The following is a 25723-nucleotide window of genomic DNA, read 5'->3' on the forward strand; positions in this document are numbered from 1 at the left end:
CTAGTAATGAATGAAAATTAGTAAAATTAACTGTTAAAGGTTAGTACTTTTAGTGGACCAGCAGCACGCACAATCATTTGTGCTTACGGACTGTATCCCTTGCAGACTATTGATATATATTGATATATAATGTAGGAAGCAGAATATTAATAACAGAAAGAAACAACCCTTTTGTGTGAATGAGTGTAAATGGGGGAGGGAGGTTTTTTGGGTTGGTGCACTAATTGTAAGTGTATCTTGTGTTTTTTATGTTGATTTAATAAAAAAAACGATACCGATAATAAAAAAAACGATACTGATAATTTCCGATATTACATTTTAACGCATATATCGGCCGATAATATCGGCAGGCCGATATTATCGGACATCTCTAAAAAATACCTTAAAATAAGTATATTCTCACCAATAACAAGTGCACTTTTCTTGGTAAACAAGGGAAAAAAATACAAAAATGAGGGGTATTTTATTTGAACTAAGGAAAATTATCTGCCAATAGAACAAGAACATTTGGCTTGTCAAGACTCTCCAAAACAAGTCAAATTATCTAACCTCAATGAACCCAAAAATACCTTAAAATAAGTATATTCTCACTAATAACAAGTGCACTTTTCTTGGTAAACAAGGGAAAAAAATACAAAAATGAGGGGTAGTTTATTTGAACTAAGGAAAATTATCTGCCAATAGAACAAGAACATTTGGCTTGTCAAGACTCTCCAAAACAAGTCAAATTATCTAACCTCAATGAACCCAAAAATACCTTAAAATAAGTATATTCTCACTAATAAGTGCACTTTTCTTGGTAGAAAAAAAGAGACCTTTTTGCTCAATATGTTGAAAAATATTCTTAAATGAAGTAAATGCTAGTGCCATTATCTTGACATAATGATATGCGCTCGGCATTACATTTCTTGAAACCAGCAAACTTACACTAAAAACTAGTTAATTGTTCTTAATGGAAAGGCAACAAGGCAACCGCTTGTTACTCTCAGGTTCTCCTAGCCCAGTGGGTTCTCAAATGGGGGTACGCGTACCCCTGGGGGTACTTGAAGGTATGCCAAGGGGTATGTGAGATTTTTTTTTAAATGTCTGTCAAAAAGAACTGTGAAAAGAAATGCAACAATGCAATATTCAGTGTTGACAGCTAGTTTTTTTTGTGGACATGTTCCATAAATATTAGGGATGTCCGATAATGGCTTTTTGCCGATATCCGATATTCCGATATTGTCCAACTCTTTAATTACCGATACCAACCGATATATGCAGTCGTGGAATTAACACATTATGCCTAATTTGGACAACCAGGTATGGTGAAGATAAGGTACTTTTAAAAAAAATTAGTAAAATAAGATAAATAAATTAAAAACATTTTCTTGAATAAAAAAAGAAAGTACAACAATATAAAAACAGTTACATAGAAACTAGTAATGAATGACAATTAGTAAAATTAACTGTTAAAGGTTAGTACTTTTAGTGGACCAGCAGCACGCACAATCATGTGTGCTTACGGACTGTATCCCTTGCAGACTGTATTGATATATATTGATATATAATGTAGGAAGCAGAATATTAATAACAGAAAGAAACAACCCTTTTGTGTGAATGAGTGTAAATGGGGGAGGGAGGTTTTTTGGGTTGGTGCACTAATTGTAAGTGTATCTTGTGTTTTTTATGTTGATTTAATAAAAAAAACGATACCGATACTAAAAAAAAACGATACCGATAATTTCCGATATTACATTTTAACGCATATATCGGCCGATAATATCGGCAAGCCGATATTATCGGACATCTCTAATAAATATTGATGTTAAAGATTTCTTTTTTTGTGAAGAAATGTTTAGAATTAAGTTCATGAATCCAGATGGATCTCTATTACAATCCCCAAAGCGGGCACTTTAAGTTGATTACTTCTATGTGTAGAAATCTTTATTTATAATTGAATCACTTATTTATTTTTCAACAAGTTTTTAGTTATTTTTATATCTTTTTTCCAAATAGTTCAAGAAAGACCACAACAAATGAGCAATATTTTTGCACTGTTATACAATTTAATCAATCAGAAACTGATGACATATTGCTGTATTTTACTTCTTTATCTCTTTTTTTCCAACCAAAAATCCTTTGCCCTTATTAGGGGGTACTTCAATTAAAAAAATAATTTTGTCCTAGCCGCTCAGGCAAATCACATGGTCTAAAAATGCATTTTTCCATGGATAACATGACATCATCGCGCCAAGTGCGTGCTCTTTCAGTCAATTAGTGCGCATATATACAGCCCGGCCCCCGGCCAAAACAATTTTAATTGTCATTTTGAAGAATTCATCTGAATGTGCATGAACTATTACTGTTCAATATTGTTAGAAATGTCACATGTTAAATGTTTAAATATTAACTGTCAGTTTACTGTACTGTGCCAACTGTACTACTATATGACTACGTATTTTCTATTGTTTCATTGAAAATAAAACAGCAAAGTCCATTTGGCTGTCATCTGTTTTAATTATGAGACACAATTGTGTCAAAATCATGATTTTTTTTTTTCATGCTTGAAAATAAAAATTATTACTTTAAAAAAGTAGTTTTATACTTGTGAGTGTTGATGACACAGCTTTGCAACAGTTGATATTCTAGTTTCAAGCATGTTTTACTCAATATAGGTCATCTAATCTCAGCAACAAAGCTGTAATATCTCACTGAGATCATTTAGAACCAAAACCCTTAAAACAAGTAAAACACTCTATTATAAAATCTGCTTAGTGAGAAGAATGATCTTATCAGACAGAAAATAAGCAAATATCACCCTTATTTGAGATATTTCATCTTACTTAGATTTCAGTTTTTGCAGTGTGATGCAGCTTGTTAACTGCTGGCAGGTGACCATGAATACTCTGAGTGGTTTTGGTAGTGCCATTTCTAGCTTTTAATGGCACCCTAGGCAAGAACTTTATAGAGGAACTGCACTTTTTTTTTTGTTTGCCTATCATTTAAAATCCTTAAGACCAGCGTGCAATTTTTGTTCCTTTTTTGCATTCTAACTTGTAACTGTGTACAGCTCTGGTAATGGTTACATTCGCCCCCACCTGCACAAATGTACTTCAAAATGTAACAATCAAAATAAATTACTTTTTTTTTTGTTTACTAGGGCATGCATTTATACAAACCCCGTTTCCATATGAGTTGGGAAATTGTGTTAGATGTAAATATAAACGGAATACAATGATTTGCAAATCCTTTTCAGCCCATATTCAGTTGAATGCACTACAAAGACAAGATATTTGATGTTCAAACTTATAAACTTTATTTATTTTTTTTGCAAATAATAATTAACTTAGAATTTAATGGCTGCAACACGTGCCAAAGTAGTTGGGAAAGGGCATGTTCACCACTGTTACATCACCTTTTCTTTTAACAACACTCAATAAACGTGTTACATCACCTTTTCTTTCAACAACACTCAATAAACAATTGGGAACTGAGGAAACTAATTGTTGAAGCTTTGAAAGTGGAATTCTTTCCCATTCTTGTTTTATGTAGAGCTTCAGTAGTTCAACAGTCCGGGGTCTCCGCTGTCATATTTTACGCTTCATAATGCGCCACACATTTTCAATGGGAGACAGGTCGGGACAGCAGGCGGGCCAGGAAAGTAGCCGCGCTCTTTTTTTTACGAAGCCACGCTGTTGTAACACGTGCTGAATGTGGCTTGGCATTGTCTTGCTGAAATAAGCAGGGGCGTCCATGAAAAAGACAGCGCTTAGATGGCAGCATATGTTGTTCCAAAACCTTTCAGCATTAATGGTGCCTTCACAGATGTGTAAGTTACCCATGTCTTGGGCACTAATGCCCCCCCATACCATCACAGATGCTGGCTTTTCAACTTTGCGCCTATAACAGTCTGGGTGGTTCGCTTCCCCTTTGGTCCGGATGACACAATGTCGAATATTTCCAAAAATAATTTGAAATGTGGACTCGTCAGACCACAGAACACTTTTCCACTTTGCATGAGTCCAACTTAGATGATCTCGGGCCCAGAGAAGCCGGCAGCGTTTCTGGGTGTTGTTGATAAATGGCTTTCACTTTGCATAGTAGAGCTTTAACTTGCACTTACAGATGTAGCGACGAACTGTAGTTACTGACAGTGGGTTTCTGAAGTGTTCCTGAGCCCATGTGGTGATATCCTTTACACACTGATGTCGGTTTTTGATACAGTGCTGTCTGAGGGATCGAAGGTCACGGTCATTCAATGTTGGTTTCCGGCCATGCCGCTTACGTGCAGTGATTTCTCCAGATTCTCTGAACCTTTTGATGATATTATGGAGCGTAGATGTTGAAATCCCTAAATTCCTTGCAATAGCTGGTTGAGAAACGTTGTTCTTAAACTGTTTGACAATTTGCTCACGCAGTTGTGGACAAAGTGGTGTACCTCGCCCCATCCTTTCTTGTGAAAGACTGAGCATTTTTTTTGGGAATCTACTTTTATACCCAATCATGGCACCCACCTGTTCCCAATTAGCCTGCACACCTGTGGGATGTTCCAAATAAGTGTTTGAAGAGCATTCCTCAACTTTATCAGTATTTATTGCCACCTTTCCCAACTTCTTTGTCACGTGTTGCTGGCATCAAATTCTAAAGTTAATGATTATTTGCACAAAAAAAAAAATGTTTGAGTTTGAACATCAAATATGTTGTCTTTGTAGCATATTCAACTGAATATGGGTTGAAAATGATTTGCAAATCATTGTATTCCGTTTATATTTACTTCTAACACAATTTCCCAACTCATACGGAAACGGGGTTTGTAATATGCATTAGTTTGACCATTTAAAGTCAACGATAATAAAAAGGAGATGCTTGGAAATAGCATAAAAATGCCCCAAAAACCTTGAAAAACGCGATTCATAGCGTTACTTTTTGGTGTAACCATCATGAGCGTTATGTTCAGGTATATTTCTTTTATATTTTGATAAATCATCATATTTATGTATTACTAAATTTAAATAGGTATTGATCTTTAAGCAGTGTGTATTTGATTTCAGTTTGCTTTTGACATCTTATTTAGAAATGTAGATGAAACTTTTACAACCTTGTGTTGCGCTTAGAGATGTCCGATAATATCGACCTGCCGATATTATCGGCCAATATATGCGTTAAAATGTAATATCGGAAATTATCGGTATCGTTTTTTTAATTATCGGTATCGTTTTTTTTTGTTTTTTTTTAAATTAAATCAACATAAAAAACACAAGATACACTTACAATTAGTGCACCAACCCAAAAAACCTCCCTCCCCCATTTACACTCATTCACACAAAAGGGTTGTTTCTTTCTGTTATTAATATTCTGGTTCCTACATTATATATCAATATATATCAATACAGTCTGCAAGGGATACAGTCCGTAAGCACACATGATTGTGCGTGCTGCTGATCCACTAATAGTACTAACCTTTAACAGTTAATTTTACTCATTTTCATTCATTACTAGTTTCTATGTAACTGTTTTTATATTGTTTTACTTTCTTTTTTATTCAAGAAAATGTTTTTAATTTATTTATCTTATTTTACAATTTTTTTTAAAAAGTACCTTATCTTCACCATACCTGGTTGTCCAAATTAGGCATAATAAGGTGTTAATTCCACGACTGCATATATCGGTTGATATCGGTATCGGTAATTAAAGAGTTGGACAATATCGGAATATCGGATATCGGCAAAAAGCCATTATCGGACATCCCTAGTTGCGCTCATGATGGCGTAACCAAACTAGATTTCATTTAATGATCTTATTTTGAATATTTATTCCCTTTTTTACATTTAGTATATTTAAATATTCATTTATAAACATTGAATACATTTCAAGTATCAATAAAATGCAATTGCCTTCATCTTATAGGGCAGTGGTTTTTAACCTGGGTTCGATCGAACCCTAGGGGTTCGGTGAGTCGGCCTCAGGGGTTCGGCGGACCCTCCGCCGCGGAGGTCGAGACACACCCGACTCGTGTAAATAAAAACTTCTCCCTATCGGCGTATTATGGATACGGCAACAGCGGAAGTCATACTGATTTGCAGGTGTGTAATTTGTTCATGCACTGTGTTGGTTTTGTTCTTTGAACAAGGTGATGTTCATGCATGGTTCATGTTGTGCACCGGTAAAAAAACATAACTTTGTCTTGAATTTGAAAAAAAAAAAAAAAAAAAGTTTATATATATTTTTCACTAAAGAAGGGTTCGGTGAATGCGCATATGAAACCGGTGGGGTTCGGTACCTCCAACAAGGTTAAGAACCACTGTTATAGGGTAATGTTTAGTTACACCAAGTCATGAGCGTAACACTAAGCTTCATCACTTTGACTTGTAATATCTCTAATTCTGGTGGTGTTTTATGCTTTTTTCTTTTTGGAACATGTACTATACATATAATACAATAAAGTCCCATATACAATTATGTTTCTAGCAATACTTTAATTTTGCCTTTGAAAGTAACACTCCAATGTCCATTAGTGGAGCTGTACACAACTAGATCAGTATTTTTCAACCATTTTTTTGAGCCAAGGCACATTATTTGCGTTGAAAAAATCCAAAGGCACGCCACTAGCAGAAATAATTTTAAAAAAAAACCCACTTGACCGTAAAAAGTCGTTGTCGCAATTGTTGGATATGACTTTAAACCACACCTGGGCTAATTAAGGCCCGTTAAGCTTTTCAATCTGGCCCGCTGGACATTCCCAAATTAATTATTTTTAGATCTTGAAGATGGAAAGTGTAGCTGCCATTATGATGTGCAGTGATGTTTTCTAATGATCGTAAGTCTTCAACTATACAATATATTTCAATGGTTGGAATCTGGGCTTTTGCATGATATTTTAGTGACTAGTGTTGTCCTGATACCAATATTATTTTGATACTTTTCTAAATAAAGGGCACCAGAAAAAATTGCATTATTGGCTTTATTTGAACAAAAAATCTTAGGGTTTGGCGGACCGGTACTTTTCAGAGGCGGTATGGTACCGAATATGATTCATTAGTATCGCGGTACTATACTAATACCCGTATACCGTACAACCCTACTAGTTACTATGGTCATCTACGTCCCAGCAGGTCAAATGAGGCACCAAGCAGTGTGGGTGGGGAGCGTTTCCATAGCGGCCAGCCTGAAACGCGGGTGTCAGGGACCGTTCTGCCGTGGAAGGAGATTTTTACAAGAAAGTTCTAAAGCTTAGTGATGTATCACATGTATCAGATTGTAGATGTTTTTTGTTTTTTTACCCTTCACGTTCATATTTCGCTGTGTTTGTTGCATTTGGCTTGATTGTAATATACACTACCGTTCAAAAGTTTGGGGTCACCCAAACAATTTTGTGGAATAGCCTTCATTTCTAAGAACAAGTATAGACTGTCGAGTTTCAGATGAAAGTTCTCTTTTTCTGGCCATTTTGAGCGTTTAATTGACCCCACAATTGTGATGCTCCAGAAACTCAATCTGCTCAAAGGAAGGTCAGTTTTGTAGCTTCTGTAACGAGCTAAACTGTTTTCAGATGTGTGAACATGATTGCACAAGGGTTTTCTAATCATCAATTAGCCTTCTGAGCCAATGAGCAAACACATTGTACCATTAGAACACTGGAGTGATAGTTGCTGGAAATGGGCCTCTATACACCTATGTAGATATTGCACCAAAAACCAGACATTTGCAGCTAGAATAGTCATTTACCACATTAGCAATGTATAGAGTGTATTTCTTTAAAGTTAAGACTAGTTTAAAGTTATCTTCATTGAAAAGTACAGTGCTTTTCCTTCAAAAATAAGGACATTTCAATGTGAACCCAAACTTTTGAACGGTAGTGTATGTCGATTGAGAGGGGGTGTGACGTTCATATGTTCTCAATATTCAGGGTTTTATCGTTCATAGAATTTTTTTAAATTCCATTCCGTTTTTAAGGTGGTCTGTCACAACATTTTTAGCATAAAACAGACTTTAGTGTGAGGTTTTGTATTAGTTTTCCTAAAAATAGATACACCGGCCCCCAGACACATTTTTTTCTCTAAATTTGGTCCCCGAGTCAAAATAATTGCCCAGGCCTGTTATAGAGTTTGAGTTTGAGTTTGAGTTTATTTCGAACATGCAAGCATACAACATGATACATCACAATTTCCAGTTTCTCTTTTCAACATGTTCGAAAAGGAGTAGGAAGAAGCAGAGCTTATTTAATCCTACCCCTTTTCTTTACATAACAGTTGCTGAAACTTTTTTTATTCACTTCCTGTTCTCAATTTTTTCACAATAAACTCCATATGTAATCACAATAAAAATAAATAAATAAATAATAGTAAGAATTTAATAATAATAATTGGTGAAGAAAGTCATATTTCATATGATGAGATAAGTAAGATTACTTTAAGAATGGATGAATGAATGGATGAAATAAATTGAAAATGTTTGTCATGGTTCTTCTTCTTTGTACTTTGTAAACACTTTAAGTTTGAAGAGTTTCTTGAAGTGGATCCTATTAGTACATTGTTTGATTGCTTTGCTTAATCCATTCCATAATTTAATTCCACATACTGATATACTGAAGGTCTTAAGTGTTGTACGTGCGTACAAATGTTTTAAATTACATTTTTCTCTAAGATTATATTTCTCCTCTTTTGTTGAGAAGAATTGTTGTATATTCTTGGGTAGCAGGTTATAGTTTGCTTTGTGCATAATTTTAGCTGTTTGCAAATTCACTATGTCGTGGAATTTTTTTTTGCCTATCATTTAAAATCCTTAAGACCATCGGCAGAGTAACGATGTAATACTCTTCCATATCAGTAGGTGGCAGCAGGTAGCTAATTGCTTTGTAGATGTCGGGAACATGGTTTGTCGTGATCACAATATGCAGACGGCAGCGTGCAGGTAAAAAGGTATCTAACGCTTAAACCAAAAATAAAACGGTGAGTGCCCCTAAGAAAAGGCATTGAAGTTTAGGGTTGGCTATGCCAAACGAAACTAAAACTGAACTGGCTGCAAAGTAAACAAAAACAGAATGCTGGACGACAGCAAAGACTTACAGCGTGTGGAGCAGACGGCGTCCACAAAGTACATCCGTACATGACAATTAACAATGTCCACACAAAGAAGGATAAAAACCACTTAAATAGTCTTGATTGCTAAAACAAAGCAGGTGCGAGGAAAAGCGGTCAAGGAAGACATGGAACTGATACAGGAAAAGCCACCAAAATAGGAGCGCAAGACAAGAACTCAAACACCAAACACCTCAAAATAAGTCACGGCGTGATGTGACAGGTCGTGACGGTACACCTACTTTGAGACAAGAGCTATAGTGATGTATGGTTGGTTGTGGTTTGAATTCATATCCAACAATTGCGAGAACAACTTTTTACTGTCAATATTGGCTACTGAGTTTCATTTTTTAACGTTTTCTGCTCGCAGTGTGCCTCAGGACTTTTTCAATGAATAAAATGTGCCTTGGCCCAGAAAAGGTTGCAAAACACTGATCTAAACTGTAACTAGATGAGGCAATTCCTGAAGGAATTGCGTGTGAATGTTGAAGTTGAACTGAAATGCTGACAGAATGTAGTATGAATGTAAGAATAGTTTGAACGGTTTGAATGTTGAAGAGTTTGAATTTCCAGGAAAATCTGAATTTGGTTTGGAACTTGGGAAAGTGTTAGTTTGAATGTCCTGGATAAGTGGAATGTGTTAATGTGTCAGTCTACCCCAGGGCAGCTGTGGCTACGAAAGTAGCTTACCACCACCAGGTGTGAATGAATGATGGGTTTTTAACATGTAAAGCGACTTTGAGTACTTAGAAAAGCGCTATATAAATCCCAGGTATTAATGATGTGGGAATTGTGCAATTTGGAATGTCCCAATGGGGACTTCCTAGAAATTTGACAATTTTGGGAAAAGCGGGATTTCTTTTTAAAAATGATTTTGGCGCATGAATGTCCTGAATGAGATGAATTGGTTGGTGTTGGAATTGTTTAAATCGGTCAAGAAATGTTGAAGTAGTAACATGTTGAATTGAGAAATTGTATTACGGAATTTCGGGAAAACCGTGAATTTTTCCAGGAGGAAGTTGTTGATGGTGGAACGGTTGAAAAATGTGGGATGAGTAGTCGTCAGAAAACATTTTAGTTTCTCTTCCCACTCCACGCAAAGAATCAACCGAAAAGATGGCGCAACCAAACTTGATAGTTGATACTATTACCTGATTGGCGTGTCACTTCCACTGATCAGTGATCACTTCCTTTCTTTGACAGAAAACATTCTGACTTTTTGACAGAAAACATTCTGACTTTTTGACAGAAAGAATTCTGACTTTTTGACAGAAAACATTCTGACTTTTTGACAGAAAGAATTCTGACTTTTTGACAGAAAGAATTCTGACTTTTTGACAGAAAGAATTCTGACTTTTTGACAGAAAGAATTCTGACTTTTTGACAGAAAGAATTCTGACTTTTTGACAGAAAGAATTCTGACTTTTTGACAGAAAGAATTCTGACTTTTTGACAGAAAGAATTCTGACTTTTTGACAGAAAGAATTCTGACTTTTTGACAAAGAATTCTGACTTTTTGACAGAAAGAATTCTGACTTTGACAGAAAGAATTCTGACTTTGACAGAAAGAATTCTGACTTTGACAGAAAAAATTCTGACTTTGACAGAAAAAATTCTGACTTTGACAGAAAAAATTCTGACTTTGACAGAAAAAATTCTGACTTTGACAGAAAAAATTCTGACTTTGACAGAAAAAATTCTGACTTTGACAGAAAAAATTCTGACTTTGACAGAAAAAATTCTGACTTTGACAGAAAAAATTCTGACTTTGACAGGAAAAATTCTGACTTTGACAGGAAAAATTCTGACTTTGACAGGAAAAATTCTGACTTTGACAGGAAAAATTCTGACTTTGACAGGAAAAATTCTGACTTTGACAGGAAAAATTCTGACTTTGACAGGAAAAATTCTGACTTTGACAGGAAAAATTCTGACTGACAGGAAAAATTCTGACTTTGACTGGAAAAATTCTGACTTTGACTGGAAAAATTCTGACTTTGACTGGAAAAATTCTGACTGACAGGAAAAATTCTGACTTTTTGACGGGAAAAATTCTGACTTTTTGACGGGAAAAAACCCTGACTTTTTGACGGGAAAAAACCCTGACTTTTTGACGGGAAAAAACCCTGACTTTTTGACGGGAAAAAACCCTGACTTTTTGACGGGAAAAAACCCTGACTTTTTGACGGGAAAAAACCCTGACTTTTTGACGGGTAAAACCCTGACTTTTTGTCGGGAAAAAACCCTGACTTTTTGTCGGGAAAAAAACCCGACTTTTTGTCGGGAAAAAAACCCGACTTTGTGTCGGGGAAAAAACCCCGACTTTTTGTCGGGGAAAAAACCCCGACTTTTTGTCGGGGAAAAAACCCCGACTTTTTGTCGGGAAAAAACCCCGACTTTTTGACGGGAAAAAACCCCGACTTTTTGACGGGAAAAAACCCCGACTTTTTGACGGGAAAAAACCCCGACTTTTTGACGGGAAAAAACCCCGACTTTTTGACGGGAAAAAACCCCGACTTTTTGACGGGAAAAAACCCCGACTTTTTGTCGGGGAAAAAACCCAGACTTTTTGTCGGAAAAAAACCCAGACTTTTTGTCGGGAAAAAAAAACGACTTTTATATATATATATTTAATTGGTACTATAGACGTTGATGCATAAAAAACACACTCTGACTATTTTTTTTTCACCCAAGATAAGTACTTAAAGCCAACTATATGTACCAGGTGGTCTCAGGGGGTTAACTTGAGGGGGAAGCAGATATTTAACAGTTTGTTAACAAGGATGGGCGCAAATGTTTCACCTCGGTGAGCTTTGTTTGTGGCTGCAGAGAGAAGCCCCCAAGCGTAAAGAATCCACCTCGGCAGTAGGAACATGTGAGGCTCGCACGGAAGTCGACCCAACGTTTCTAGCTAAGAAAAGCACTTCTACACTTTTCAATTAATGGTGACTAATGTTACTGTGGAAGAATGAAAACAATCTCCCACTGTAAAACTCCCAATGCTTGGAAAAAGTCTTCCAACTTGAGACAGCCGAGTTAACTGCAAAGAGGGCACAGACTCCATATTGTGTTCTATTTCCACTGCCACGTGTCGCGATGCTTTTGTCCATGTAGCTTTTTCAAGGAGAAACGTTTGCGCTCCAATTCCAAAAGTGCTTATTTTTGTGAGAATTAGCGGTCAAACAAAGGCTGCGGCCTCTGCAACCTTTTAATTTGACTTCCTGCCCGGCCTGAGAATCCCGTAACAGAGTTGAGTAATGAAACGGTGCAAGTGGTGTTTAAAGGGGTAGTCGCCTCGTTGCATGTCTGCTAATGTGATGCTGGTTGGAGCATGTTGATCACAGACCCCTGCAGATGTTCAAGTTCTAAAACTGCTGACAGTGTTGTATCTCAGCTGTGCTGGTTTTTTAAACGGCATAATTGTAGGGTGAAAACAAATGTCACTCTACAGCTGTATTTGCTACTGTCTCCTATAATAGTCAAAGTGATGTTTTCCCAAACACATGTTTTTTCTAAAGACCAGGACGCTTTATTTAAAACTTTTAGAAGTGACCTCCTATAGCCAGAGTAATTTACCGGACAGATTAGATTGGTTCATGTTTTTTTTACAACTGAGAAGTGTTCTTTGCAAAAATGCAATACATTAGTTAAACCTGCATGATGTATTACAGGATTTGGTCTAAAACACATCTAGCTCCAGAATCCTGGATTTGTTTAGAATTTGATCCCCTCCCAAATTGTATTCCCAAAGGCACGACTGTCAGCGGTTATACTACTAATTTTACAACCAAATGCAGTCTACGTTCCACTGTATTTAAAAAACAGACTCACTCTGGGGACAAAGAATTCTGTCCGAAACAGGAAATAGCAGTGTGGTTAAGGTCCTCATGGCTGTTCCCTCATTTATTTTTGTCCTACCTTCTTCTCCTCCTCTCCTCCTGGAAGATTTTTGGAAACCTCTAAATGCTTAGAACATGGATTTCTGTAGTAATACATTCCAAGCGGTCAGACGAAATCCCGAATCATACAGAAACCGAAGCAATGTTTCCCATAAGAAACAATCTAAAGCCTATATCCTAAACCAGGGGTCACCAACGCGGTGCCCGCGGGCACCAGGTAGCCCGTAAGGACCAGATGAGTAGCCCGCTGGCCTGTTCTAAAAATAGCTCCAATAGCAGCACTTACCAGTGAGCTGCCTCTATTTTTTAAATTTTATTTATTTACTAGCAAGCTGGTCTCACTTTGCCCGACATTTTTAATTCTAAGAGAGACAAAACTCAAATAGAATTTGAAAATCCAAGAAAATATTTTAAAGACTTGGTCTTCACTTGTTTAAATAAATGCATTAATTTTTTTACTTTGCTTCTTATAACTTTCAGAAAGACAATTTTAGAGAAAAAACACAACCTTAAAAATGATTTTAGGATTTTTAAACACATACCTTTACCTTTTAAATTCCTTCCTCTTCTTTCCTGACAATTTAAATCAATGTTCAAGTAAATTTTTTTATTTATTGTAAAGAATAATAGATACATTTTAATTTAATTCTTCATTTTAGCTTCTGTTTTTTCAATGAAGAATATTTGTGAAATATTTCTTCAAACTTATTATGATTAAAATTTTAAAAAAAATATTCTGGCAAATCTAGAAAATCTGTAGAATCAAATTTGAATCTTATTTCAAAGTCTTTTGAATTTATTTTAAAATGTTTGTTCTGGAAAATCTAGAAGAAATAATGATTTGTCTTTGTTAGAAATATAGCTTGGTCCAATTTGTTATATATTCTAACAAAGTGCAGATTGTATTTTAACCTATTTAAAACATGTCATCAAAATTCTAAAATTAATCTTAATCAGGAAAAATTACTAATGATATTCCATAAATTCTTTTTTTAATTTTTTCAAAAAGATTCAAATTAGCTAGTTTTTCTCTTCTTTTTTTCAGTTGAATTTTGAATTTTAAAGAGTCGAAATTGAAGATAAACTATGTCTCAAAATTTAATTGTCATTTTTTTCGTGTTTTCTCCTCTTTTAAACCGTTCAATTAAGTGTGAATATAATTAATTATTAATAATAACATAGAGTTAAAGGTAAATAGAGCAAATTGGCTATTTCTGGCAATTTATTTAAGTGTGTATCAAACTGGTAGCCCTTCGCATTAATCAGTACCCAAGAAGTAGCTCTTGGTTTCAAAAAGGTTGGTGACCCCTGTCCTGAACATTACCACAAATTTATAGAAAATAATTAGTTTCACAAGCAGAACATTATTGGAAATATAAATAAGTGCTGAATGTTAAGGATGAATAAACATTTAACATCACATTTACCTTTTGATTGAAAGTTCTTGGCAATGAGCGCAGAGAGAGAAGGGGAGAACCACACAGACGGCCGTTTTGTTTTAATACTATGACATATTTCTTGAATTCAAGCGTTTCTCATATTCTATAATGTGCAACTTTATTTTGCTCTATGGTGGCATATTTTTCAGGCATACTTGATAAAATAAGCAAGGAGACTGAGTCAACAATGCAAGGGATGCTTTGTTTGGCACTCAATTCAATGAGATGACACGCGGGCAAATAGATTAGATTGTTAAGCGAAGTGTTTGGCCTCACGATAACGGACAGCATACAAGAACGAGGGCACAATTTTGGCAAAGGTATTTGACAAAAACCGAATCATGCGGAAAAGTGGCCCACCTCGGGCATGTGTTTAGTTGGTCAGAGATTGTCGATAGCGACACTATTCAACTTTTTTTTACGTCTTTCAGAGTCCAGTTCCACACTTCTAAAAGGATTATTTTCATCTCAAAGAGCAAAATAAAGATTGTTAGCTTGAAAACATGGAGTGGCCAGCTGTGCATGTGTGCAGACATACAGTATACATATACAGTTGCAATCAAAAGTTTACGTACTCTTGTAAAGAACATAATGTTATGGCTGTCTTGAGTTTCCAATCATTTCTACAACTCTTATTTTGTTGTGATAGAGCAGGGGTCACCAACGCGGTGCCCGCGGGCACCAGGTAGCCCGTAAGGACCAGATGAGTAGCCCGCTGGCCTGTTCTAAAAATAGCTCAAATAGCAGCACTTACCAGTGAGCTGCCTCTATTTTTTAAATTGTATTTATTTACTAGCAAGCTGGTCTCGCTTTGCCCGACCTTTTTAATTCTAAGAGAGACAAAACTCAAATAGAATTTGAAAATCCAAGAAAATATTTTAAAGACTTGGTCTTCTTTTGTTTAAATAAATTCATTAATTTTTTTACTTTGCTTCTGATAACTTTCAGAAAGACAATTTTAGACAAAAAAATACAACCTTAAAAATTATTTTTGGATTTTTAAACACATATACCTTTTTACCTTTTAAATTCCTTCCTCTTCTTTCCTGACAATTTAAATCAATGTTCAAGTAAATTAATTGTTTTTATTGTAAAGAATAATAAATACATTTTAATTTAATTCTTCATTTTAGCTTCTGTTTTTTCGACGAAGAATATTTGTGAAATATTTCTTCAAACTTATTATGATTAAAATTTTTTAAAAAATATTCTGGCAAATCTAGAAAATCTGTAGAATCAAATTTAAATCTTATTTCAAAGTCTTTTGAATTTCTTTTAAAAATTTTGTTCTGGAAAATCTAGAAGAAATAATGATTTGTCTTTGTTAGAAATATAGCTTGGTCCAATTTCTTATATATTCTAACAAAGTGTAGATTGGATTTTAACCTATTTAAAACATGTCATCAAAATTCTAAAATTAATCTTAATCAGGAAAAATTACTAATGATGTTCCATAAATTATTTTTTAAATTTTTTCAAAAAGATTCGAATTAGCTAGTTTTTCTCTTCTTTTTCTCGGTTGAATTTTGAATTTTAAAGAGTCGAAATTGAAGATAAACTATGTTTCAAAATTTAATTGTCATTTTTTTCGTGTTTTCTCCTCTTTTAAACCGTTCAATTAAGTGTAAATATCATTAATTATTAATAATAACATAGAGTTAAAAGTAAATTGAGCAAATTGGCTATTTCTGGCAATTTATTTAAGTGTGTATCAAACTGGTAGCCCTTCGCATTAATCAGTACCCAAGAAGTAGCTCTTGGTTTCAAAAAGGTTGGTGACCCCTGTGATAGAGTGATTGGAGCACATACTTGTTGGTGACAAAAAACATTCATGAAGTTTGGTTCTTTTATGAATTTATTATGGGTCTACTGAAAATGTGAGCAAATCTGCTGGGTCAAAAGTATACATACAGCAATGTTAATATTTGCTTACATGTCCCTTGGGAAGTTTCACTGCAATAAGGCGCTTTTGGTAGCCATCCACAAACGTCTGGCAAGCTTCTGGTTGAATTTTTGAGCACTCCTCTTGACAAAATGGGTTCAGTTCAGCTAAATTAGTTGGTTTTCTGACATGGACTTGTTTCTTCAGCATTGTCCACACGTTCAAGTCAGGACTTTGGGAAGGCCATTCTAAAACCTTAACTCTAGCCTGATTTAGCCATTCCTTTACCACTTTTGACGTGTGTTTGCGGTCATTGTCCTGTTGGAACACCCAACTGCGCCCAAGACCCAACCTCCGGGCTGATGATTTTAGGTTGTCCTGAAGAATTTGGAGGTAATCCTCCTTTTTCATTGTCCCATTTCCTCTCTGTAAAGCACCAGTTCCATTGGCAGCAAAACAGGCCCAGAGCATATTACTTTTACCACCACCATGCTTGACGGCAGGAATGGTGGTCCTGGAATTAAAGGCCTCACCTTTTCTCCTCCAAACATATTGCTGGGTATTGTGGCCGAACAGCTCCATTTTTGTTTCATCTGACCACAGAACTTTCCTCCAGAAGGTCGTATCTTTGTCCATGTGATGTCTGATGAAGCAAAAATTGAGCTGTTTGGCCACAATACCCAGCAATATGTTTGGAGGAGAAAAGGTAATCGTATAAAACCCACTCTTTAGCCTCTGTTGTGTGAATGTGAGTGCGAACGTTGTCTATCTGTGTTGGCCCTGCGATGATATGGCAACTTGTCCAGGGCGTACCCCGCCTTCCACCCAATTGTAGCTGAGATAGGCGCCAGCACACCCCGCCACCCCGAAAAGGGATAAGCGGTAGAAAATGGATGGATGAATGTTTTTTTTAGAGAAAATAGTTGAAAGAAACACGATTTTTTTTCAAAATGACCTTTATTTTTCTTACTATAAATGCAAAATACATTGAAATTGCAGTTTTTACCACGGGAGCTTCGCTTTATACCGTATTATAAAGCGCACAGGGATAGAAGCCGCACCCACTAATAAATATGTTTCCATATATTAGCCGCACCGGACTATAAGCTGCAGATATGTGAAATTATTTGTTTACATAGAAATAATATATAGATGTTTATTTACATACCTTTTTGTTTCCAAACGCTGTCTGTTAACACAGCAGTAAAACGGCTGATCAAACAAAACATAGGTCATCGTCATGCGCCCACTGGCTGCATAAGCAAGCTCTCCAATCAGCTAAACACACTCAATAACTCCACGGGGATGTTTTGGTGACTTTACTGAGGAGTTTGTGAAATTCAAACAATACAATAAGTGCCATTATAAGTTAATGATACTAACACAGACACTCGTGGACGTGCCAGCATATTTGCAAATGCTATCAATGCTAGCTTCACTACATTACATAGCACGTACACATATGTGTGAAAACACTCTTACAGACATCACACATGAGATGGTTTAGTAAGCAGGGTTTCCCACACATTCATTTATTTGTGGCGGCCCGCCACGAAAGAATTACGTCCGCCACAAATAAAAAAATTAAAATTAAAAATATATATTTTATTTTTATTTTTTATTTTTTTGGTCCTCTCCAGGTTCTCAGTCAAATCATATAGTTGATGTAGATGCCCATATTGGCTGTTCAGATTTACTTCACAAAAGAGAAGTTTAGGATACTTCTCTTGTTGCCTTATTTGTATTTGACTTTATTAAATGTATTTATATTACAAACACAACATGTGTATATAACAAAGGGTGCAAAGTCTGCAGGCAGTAGGAAACACTTGGTTAAGTGTAGGGAGTAAAACTGATGGCAGTCTAAAGTTCAAGATTTTTGGAGCTCTTTGTTCAGTGGATCAGATGTTTGATGAAGCTCTGTGTCTATCTACCACCACTACTGTTTTCTGTTTATTTGTTACTGACTGTGGCAGGACACCTCTGCCTCTGTTTCACTTTATGTTGCTGGTGAATAATATGGTTGTAGTAGTAGGCTAAAGTTAAGTTATTTAGTATGCACTAATTAAAGGGGCAGAGCTTTGAGGCATTTTAGCTTTTATATTTTATAAGATATATTTTTTGTAAGAACCACAATTAATAAATATATTTCAGTGAATAACTTATTGTTCAAATCTGTATATAAATATGTACATAAAGTGTTGTAATTATATTGTAAAATGGATGGATGGACGTTTAAAACAAAACTGTTATTATTAATTAGTAAGTATACATTTTTTGAGTCTTTTTAGAGAAAATCAAATCATTGTAGTAAATTATACAAATTACTCGATGTCATGGTGACCACGCCCATAGCCACGCCCCCACTGCCACAGGTATCTTGGCAGTTTATGGGAAACACTGGTAAGTATATGAATTTTTTTTAGTCAAATTGTGAAACTTTCAAACGTTGCTTGGATTGATGAATGAAGAGTCCTTTTGAGTATAAACGCTATAAGCAAGTACATTTTCGACCTACATTGAGCGAACTCGTCACAGCACAAACAATAACGCACCATTTCAGTCCTCTGCTTGGGTTGAATGAAAGCTATTGGACAAATAACATTTTGGCAATTAGCGGGGTAAAAAAAAAATCCATAAATTAGCTACACCGTTTCATAAGCCGGAGGGTTCAAAGTGTAGGAAAAATAACAGCTTGTACCCCGGAATGTATGGTATTCTGTTCAAAAATTATTAGAAAAAACATTTGTTTAAAGTCAAACATATGATGGTGTTCGTTAGATGCTCTAAAATATGCGGGATGCTTTCTGGTAGCATGTTGCATCATCGGCGTAGTGATATTGTGAAATGCCAACTCTGTTTGACAGTGCAAACATTTCACCACAATGTCTGTCTTTTTCAGTATCAAATGATTGCAAAACCTCATGTCGTCTTTGGGCCATTTGCTTTCTTTCCACCTTCTCAGTGTTTTTCTTTGAGCCATCTCTTTCGGCACTCGTGTTTTGGGCATCACCGGCAGCGCGACCCCCATCAATAGGTGCACTGCTCACATGTGTGCTCTACTGAAGCAGTCTTGCGGAAATGACATCTATGTATTTTACCCAGTAAACAAATCATCAAAAATCAAGGTTTTTTTTTCTAATGAAATTAATCGATGGATCATTGCAGCTAAGGGTGTAACGGTACACAAAAATTTCGGTTTGGTACGAAATTTCGTTCTTATCTGTGCTGTAAAGTTCAAATTTGAATGACAATAAAAAGGAAGTCTAAGTCTACCTCGGTTTAGAGGTCACGGTTCGGTTCATTTTTGGTACAGTAAGAAAACAACAAAATATACATTTTCTGGTTATTTATTTACCAAGATTTTTAAACAATGGCTATATCCTTTTTAACATTGCTTTAAAATAGCTGTGTGTGTGATGGATGTGAGCCACCACTAGGCTGATCAGTGCAACAGCATGAATGCTAAGCACAGGGTCCATTGCCAGGGTTAATGCAGTCAACATATAAAAATTAAAACTAAATAAGATAAGGCTCAGAATTGGTTTCTTAACAAAACCTTTCTACATATAAAGTGCAACATTTCCACATATAAAGTGCAACATTAAACTGCTTCAAGTTGTTGCTCAGATTAAATAAAATGACAAAACTTTTCTTCTACATACAAAAAGTGCAACATTAAACAGTTTCAAGTCAACTCAGCCTCAGATTAACTTTTCTTTTTTACCCCCCAGCCTTTAACCCTGGTGACTTTCACTCAATGTTCATGTTTTTTTTCCAGAAAAATCAGTTTATCCACTGTCTGCAGAAAGAACAGACCTGTTTGCAGTTAAAATGTCTCCAGCTGTGGAAAATACCCTTTCACTGGGCACGGAGCTAGCCGGTATGGTGAGGTAGTGCATGGCTAACTTGGCAGTAAGAGGGTATATGGGCTCATTGTTCTTCCACCATAGAAGTGGGTCAAAATCTAGTTTTTAATGCAATATGGTCTTAAATATGCTGCTATAAAAACACCAACGGCATTTGTTATTGCTTTAGCCCTGCCTGACTCGCCGAGGAGAGGCTGCTTGAATGGGGTGTTTGCACGACGCTCGTCTTTCTCTTTGTTGAAGCGATGTTATCCATTGTTGTATCGCACTGCAAAGCCGAAATGTTCCCAAATGGGAGATCTTAACGAGGCAGGAGGGTCTTCCAGCTCTGGCTTTTTGCATTTTGTAGTACCCCGGTCATTGCTAGCATGCCGTGTGTTGTGCCTCGGTGTGCATTGTTTACACAACATGCGGTGCGCTACTTAATATGTCTGTGTGGAAACTCGTTCGGTACACCACCGAACCGAACCCCCCGTACCGAAACGGTTCAATACAAATACATGTACCGTTACACCCTTAATTGCAGCCCAACACTTTATTGGTTTATATGTGGTATGCGTGTCATAGTAACATGGTGTTAGTGCAGTGGCGGGCCGTGTGTTTCCCACCTAGGCCTTCAGTGATGTCCTGTGCCCAATGATTACCTCTCATAATACCAAAATTATGTCACCACATGACCATTGCTGGAGAAATACTATACAGAAACACATTTACGCCCTACTGGACATTGAATCACATCAACAGTGTACAAAACGGGTTACTTTCTGGCGCATTTAAAAATCAATAAACCCGCATCAGCAATTAAAACATATCTTAAGTCATACTTGCCAACCCTCCCGATTTTTCCGGGAGACTCCCGAATTTCAGTGCCCCTCCCGATTTTCACCCGGACAACATTATTAAGGGCGTGCCGTGATGGCACTGCCTTTAGCGTCCTCTACAACCTGCCGTCGCATCCGCTTTTTCACCATACAAACAGCGTGCCGGCCCAGTTACATAATATATGCGGCTTCTGCAGACACATGTAAATGACTGCCAAGACATACTTGATCAACAGCCATACAGGTCACACTGAGGGTGCCCGTATAAACAACTTTAACACTGTTACAAATATGCGCCACACTGTGAACCCACACCAAACAAGAAAAACACATTTAAGGAGAACATCCGCACCGTAACACAACATAAACACAACAGAACAAATACCCAGAATCCCTTGTAGCCCTAACTCTTTCGGGCTACAACCTACAATATACACCTCCGCTACCACCCCAATCTCCCGAGTTCGGAGGTCTCAAATATGTCTTAGGTGGTACTGTCAGAATTAAAATAGCAAAAAACAGAGTAAACGTGAAAAAATAAAAAAATATATGTCATCTCACAATTTGTAGAACCCATTCGAGCTTCCGGGGTTGGTTGACATCGTCTCACAAGATGTAGTTTCTCTTTAAATATCCTTCTTGAAAATGGCTTTGCAAGTATATGTGTTGTCTTGTCTAATCATAAAAGATACAGAAGAGGCGTGTTGGCTGAGTTCTTAAAGTTTACTCCACAGCGTGCTCAGCAAAAACATCCCGCTGCCGGCATGGCTAAACGGGGCTACTGCACATGCTCTTCACTACTGTGGCATGCTGGGTGATGGAGTTCTTATGTTACCTAGCTCATAACATCACTATATATATCTGCCTTAGGCCACCTAGAAGACCTTACTGACAACAACTCGTGATCTGATTGGCTATCGCAACTGTCTGTCAAATGTTTGTGTCCGGCATTGTTGTCTTTGAAGTCCACAGGCAGATTTGGTACAGCATGGCAACATAAGCTAGCTGAATTCTGATTGGATAAAAACTCTATAACTTAAAAACAACAGCGCTGAAAGGAGCATAATATGACATGAAGAGAATATGAATACTTTTAGATACTTAGGGAAAGTACATTTAAAAACTAATTTTATCTTTAATTATGATCATAATTTCTGGTTATGTTAGGCCAGCAAAGAAGGCCTTGCTGGCCCTGATGGCACACCACTGTGTAGGTGTACTGCATATGTTCTCATTTTGCTGTAGATATACTGTTAGAATAATTGTTTCTAAGTTATCACAAAAACTTTGTTACATTGAGTGCCTGGTGAGAAGCAAAAGCTGTCTTTGGAACCTACCAAGAGTAAGGCTCGTAAAACTCCACTGTGTAGGGGGGGGGCAAGATGAAGGTGTTCCTGTTTCTTCCATGTATTATAATCAAACAGACAGATATTGTCTGACCCAAGGACTATAAAAGCGAAGAGGAAGCAGGACCAGAATCCACTCTAGGCGACCTCCTTTTTCAACTGTTTTACGAACCTCTTTTTGAACTCGTTTACGACCTTTTCTTTTGAACTGTTCTGTAACCAAAGGCAACGCTGTTTACGACCCACTTCCCTTTTGGAAGCAGCTGTGGTCATTTGGTCAGGGAAAGTCAAATAAAGGAGGAGGCGTACAATCTTTCGCCAGAGCGTGCTGGAGATTGTACAAGAGTACAGTGTCCCGGCGTCTCTCCTCAATTGGGCCAAATTGAATTCTGTCTCTGTTTGATTCTTTGCTTCTTGTCTTGTTTAATAGATGTCATCAGTGTTTGAACGTGACATCTCCAGTGATCCGCTTTTGTTGCTGTGAAGTACTCATACATGCCCAAAACGGAATACTCAACATCCTAAGTTTTTTAAATGTATTTTAAGGACAAACATTCTAGAGCAGGGGTGTCAAACTCAAGTACAGAGTGGGCCAAAATTTAAAACTGAACAAAGCCGCGGGCCAAGGTTGAACAAATTAACCTTTTAATAGGGACCCAAACAAGTTTTGCATTGAATATTGAACAAGCAAGGCTTATATAACTTTATAGTGACATGCAAAATCGAGTTTCAAATAATAATAATAATAATTAAAAAAATATATTGCAGCCCGGAAGAGTTAGGGCTGCATGGGATTCTGGGTATTTGTTTTGTTGTGTTTATGTTGTGTTACGGTGCGGATGTTCTCCAGAAATGCGTTTGTCATTCTTGTTTGGTGTGGATCCACAGTGTGGCGCATATTTCTAACAGTGTTAAAGTTGTTTATACGGGCACCGTCAGTGTAACCTGTATCGCTGTTGGCCAAGTATGCGTTGCATTCACGTGTGTGTGTGTGCGTGCTGAAGCCGCACATATTATGTGTCTGGACCAGCATTCGCTGGACTTGGTGAAAAGCGGACGTGACAATTTTAGGGAGGGGCACTGAAATTTGAGAGTCTCCCAGGAGGGTTGGCAAGTATGAGAATTAGTGGTGAATGCGGTGTTACCAAAGAGTTTGACACCCATGTTCTAGAGTGCTTTAAACAGTTGTGACAGTCAACATTGTTTTTTTTTTAAACATGTCCTGACCACGAGGTGGCGCCTTTCAGAAGAGCAACTTCAATCCCACTTTTCATCACAGCGTTCTAATTGTCGTCTTCTCTCTGCAAAAGTCTGTTTAGCTCCCCGGTCACCTCGGCACCATGAGTTGGAGCTTTCTGACTCGTCTGCTGGATGAGATCTCCAACCACTCCACCTTCGTGGGGAAGATCTGGCTGACGGTGCTCATCATCTTCCGCATCGTGCTGACAGCAGTGGGCGGGGAAACTATCTACTACGACGAGCAGAGCAAGTTTGTCTGCAACACGCAGCAGCCCGGGTGTGAGAATGTTTGCTACGACGCCTTTGCGCCGCTCTCACACGTCCGATTCTGGATCTTTCAGGTGAGCGTCGGGTGACATATTTAGGAGCTTAAATGAAGCGTGCCACTAATGAAGCATGTCTGCCGCAGGTGATCATGATCACTACTCCCACGATCATGTACCTGGGCTTCGCCATGCACAAGATTGCCCGCATGGATGACTCTGACTACCGACCGCTACGTAACCGCAAGAAGAAAATGCCCATCATTAACCGTGGGGCGGTTCGGGACTACGAGGAGGCGGAGGACAATGGCGAGGAAGACCCCATGGTCGCAGAAGAGATCGAATTGGAGAAGCCAGACAAAGCAGAGAAAAGTAGTTTGCCATTGTTTTCTTTTTCAGCGTTCTTATTCTATAAAATGATTGCATTTTAACGTTGGATTGCAAAGGTAAGGGTTTAAAAACTGTTAAGCTGTGGAAGAGAAGCACTTCTACGCTCGGTGTTTGGTCAAATGAACAAGGATTTCATCGGATGAATGTTTGCTGTGATATTATGTAGTAGACCCTGTCCTAACGGGGCTGGCATTCCCAGGCCTCCTTGCGAAATAATTGACGCACACACGACTAGAAAAGCTTCTCTGCCAGAACCTATCACCTAAAAGTAGAGATGTCCGATAATGGCTTTTATAGTAGGGATGCACAAGTGAATATGTCTCGTTCACGTTTTCAAAAGTCTGTTTGGGTCCCTTGTAGAGATGTCCGATAATGGCTTTTTTGCCGATATTGTCCAACTCTTAATTACCGATTCCGATATCAACCGATACCGATATATACCGTCGTGGAATGAACACGTTATTATGCCTAATTTAGTTGTGATGCCCCCGCTGGATGCATTAAACAATGTAACTTTACCATGAATTGATTAACGTGGACCCAGACTTAAACAAGTTGAAAAACGTATTCGGGTGTTACCATTTAGTGGTCAATTGTACGGAATATGTACTGTACTGTGCAATCTACTAATACAAGTTTCAATCAAAAACAAGGTTTTCCAAAATAAGACAACTTCAACTCCAGTTATGGAAAAAAAATGCCAACATGGCACTGCCATATTTATTATTGAAGTATTTTTTTTTTAACATGCCTAAAAACAGCTTGGAATTTGGGACATGCTCTCCCTGAGATAATCCTGATACCCACTACAACTATGGTAAATACTATACTTTGACTTTCACAAAGTGCATTATTTTTTACTTTTTTTAAACATGCCTCAAAACAACAGCTACAAAAACAATGAAGGCACACAGCTTCAGTCCAGAGTATACTAGAGAATACTCGCCAACCTTGAGACCACCGAATTCGGGAGATGGAGGGGTATATTGTAGCGTCCCGGAAGAGTTAGTGCTGCAAGGGGTTCTGGGTATTTGTTCTGTTGTGTTTATGTTGTGTTACGGTGCGGATGTTCTCCCGAAATGTGTTTGCCATTCTTGTTTGGTGTGGGTTCACAGTGTGGCGCATATTTGTAACAGTGTTAAAATTGTTTATACGGCTACCCTCAGTGTGACCTGTATGGCTGTTGATCAAGTATGTCTTAACATGGTCATTACTGCCTAGTTTCTCTTTTTATATTCTTATTTTACTGTTATATTTTTATTCTAATTGTTGCTTTTTATTTTTTATTTTATTGTAATATTTTTCTATGCTGTTTCCGTTTATACCCCCATTATTTACTTTTTACTCTTTAAATTCGATCTCAACTCTGTACACTGCTGCTGGAATTTTAATTTTCCTGAGGGAACTCTCCTGAAGGAATCAATAAAGTACTATCTATCTATCCAAACAGCAGCTTGGAATTTGGGACATGCTCTCCCTGGGAGAGACTATGAGGAGGTTGAGGTGGGGGTAGGGG

General features: G+C 37.2%; 1 protein-coding gene across 2 annotated transcripts in view; it reads left to right on the forward strand.

Moving 5' to 3' along the window:
• The window catches only part of LOC133659799 (gap junction gamma-1 protein-like), a 43427-nt gene that overhangs the window by 2928 nt on the left and 14776 nt on the right, over positions 1 to 25723 (forward strand). For both annotated transcript variants that reach the window (XM_062062555.1, XM_062062564.1), the window contains exons 2-3: positions 23626 to 23895; positions 23964 to 24189. In XM_062062555.1, coding sequence (XP_061918539.1) covers positions 23656 to 23895; positions 23964 to 24189 — 466 coding nt within the window. In that variant the 5' untranslated portion in view covers positions 23626 to 23655. The remainder of the gene's footprint in view (positions 1 to 23625; positions 23896 to 23963; positions 24190 to 25723) is intronic.

Source organism: Entelurus aequoreus, linkage group LG01 (assembly GCF_033978785.1).
Source record: "Entelurus aequoreus isolate RoL-2023_Sb linkage group LG01, RoL_Eaeq_v1.1, whole genome shotgun sequence".
Lineage (NCBI taxonomy): Eukaryota > Metazoa > Chordata > Actinopteri > Syngnathiformes > Syngnathidae > Entelurus > Entelurus aequoreus.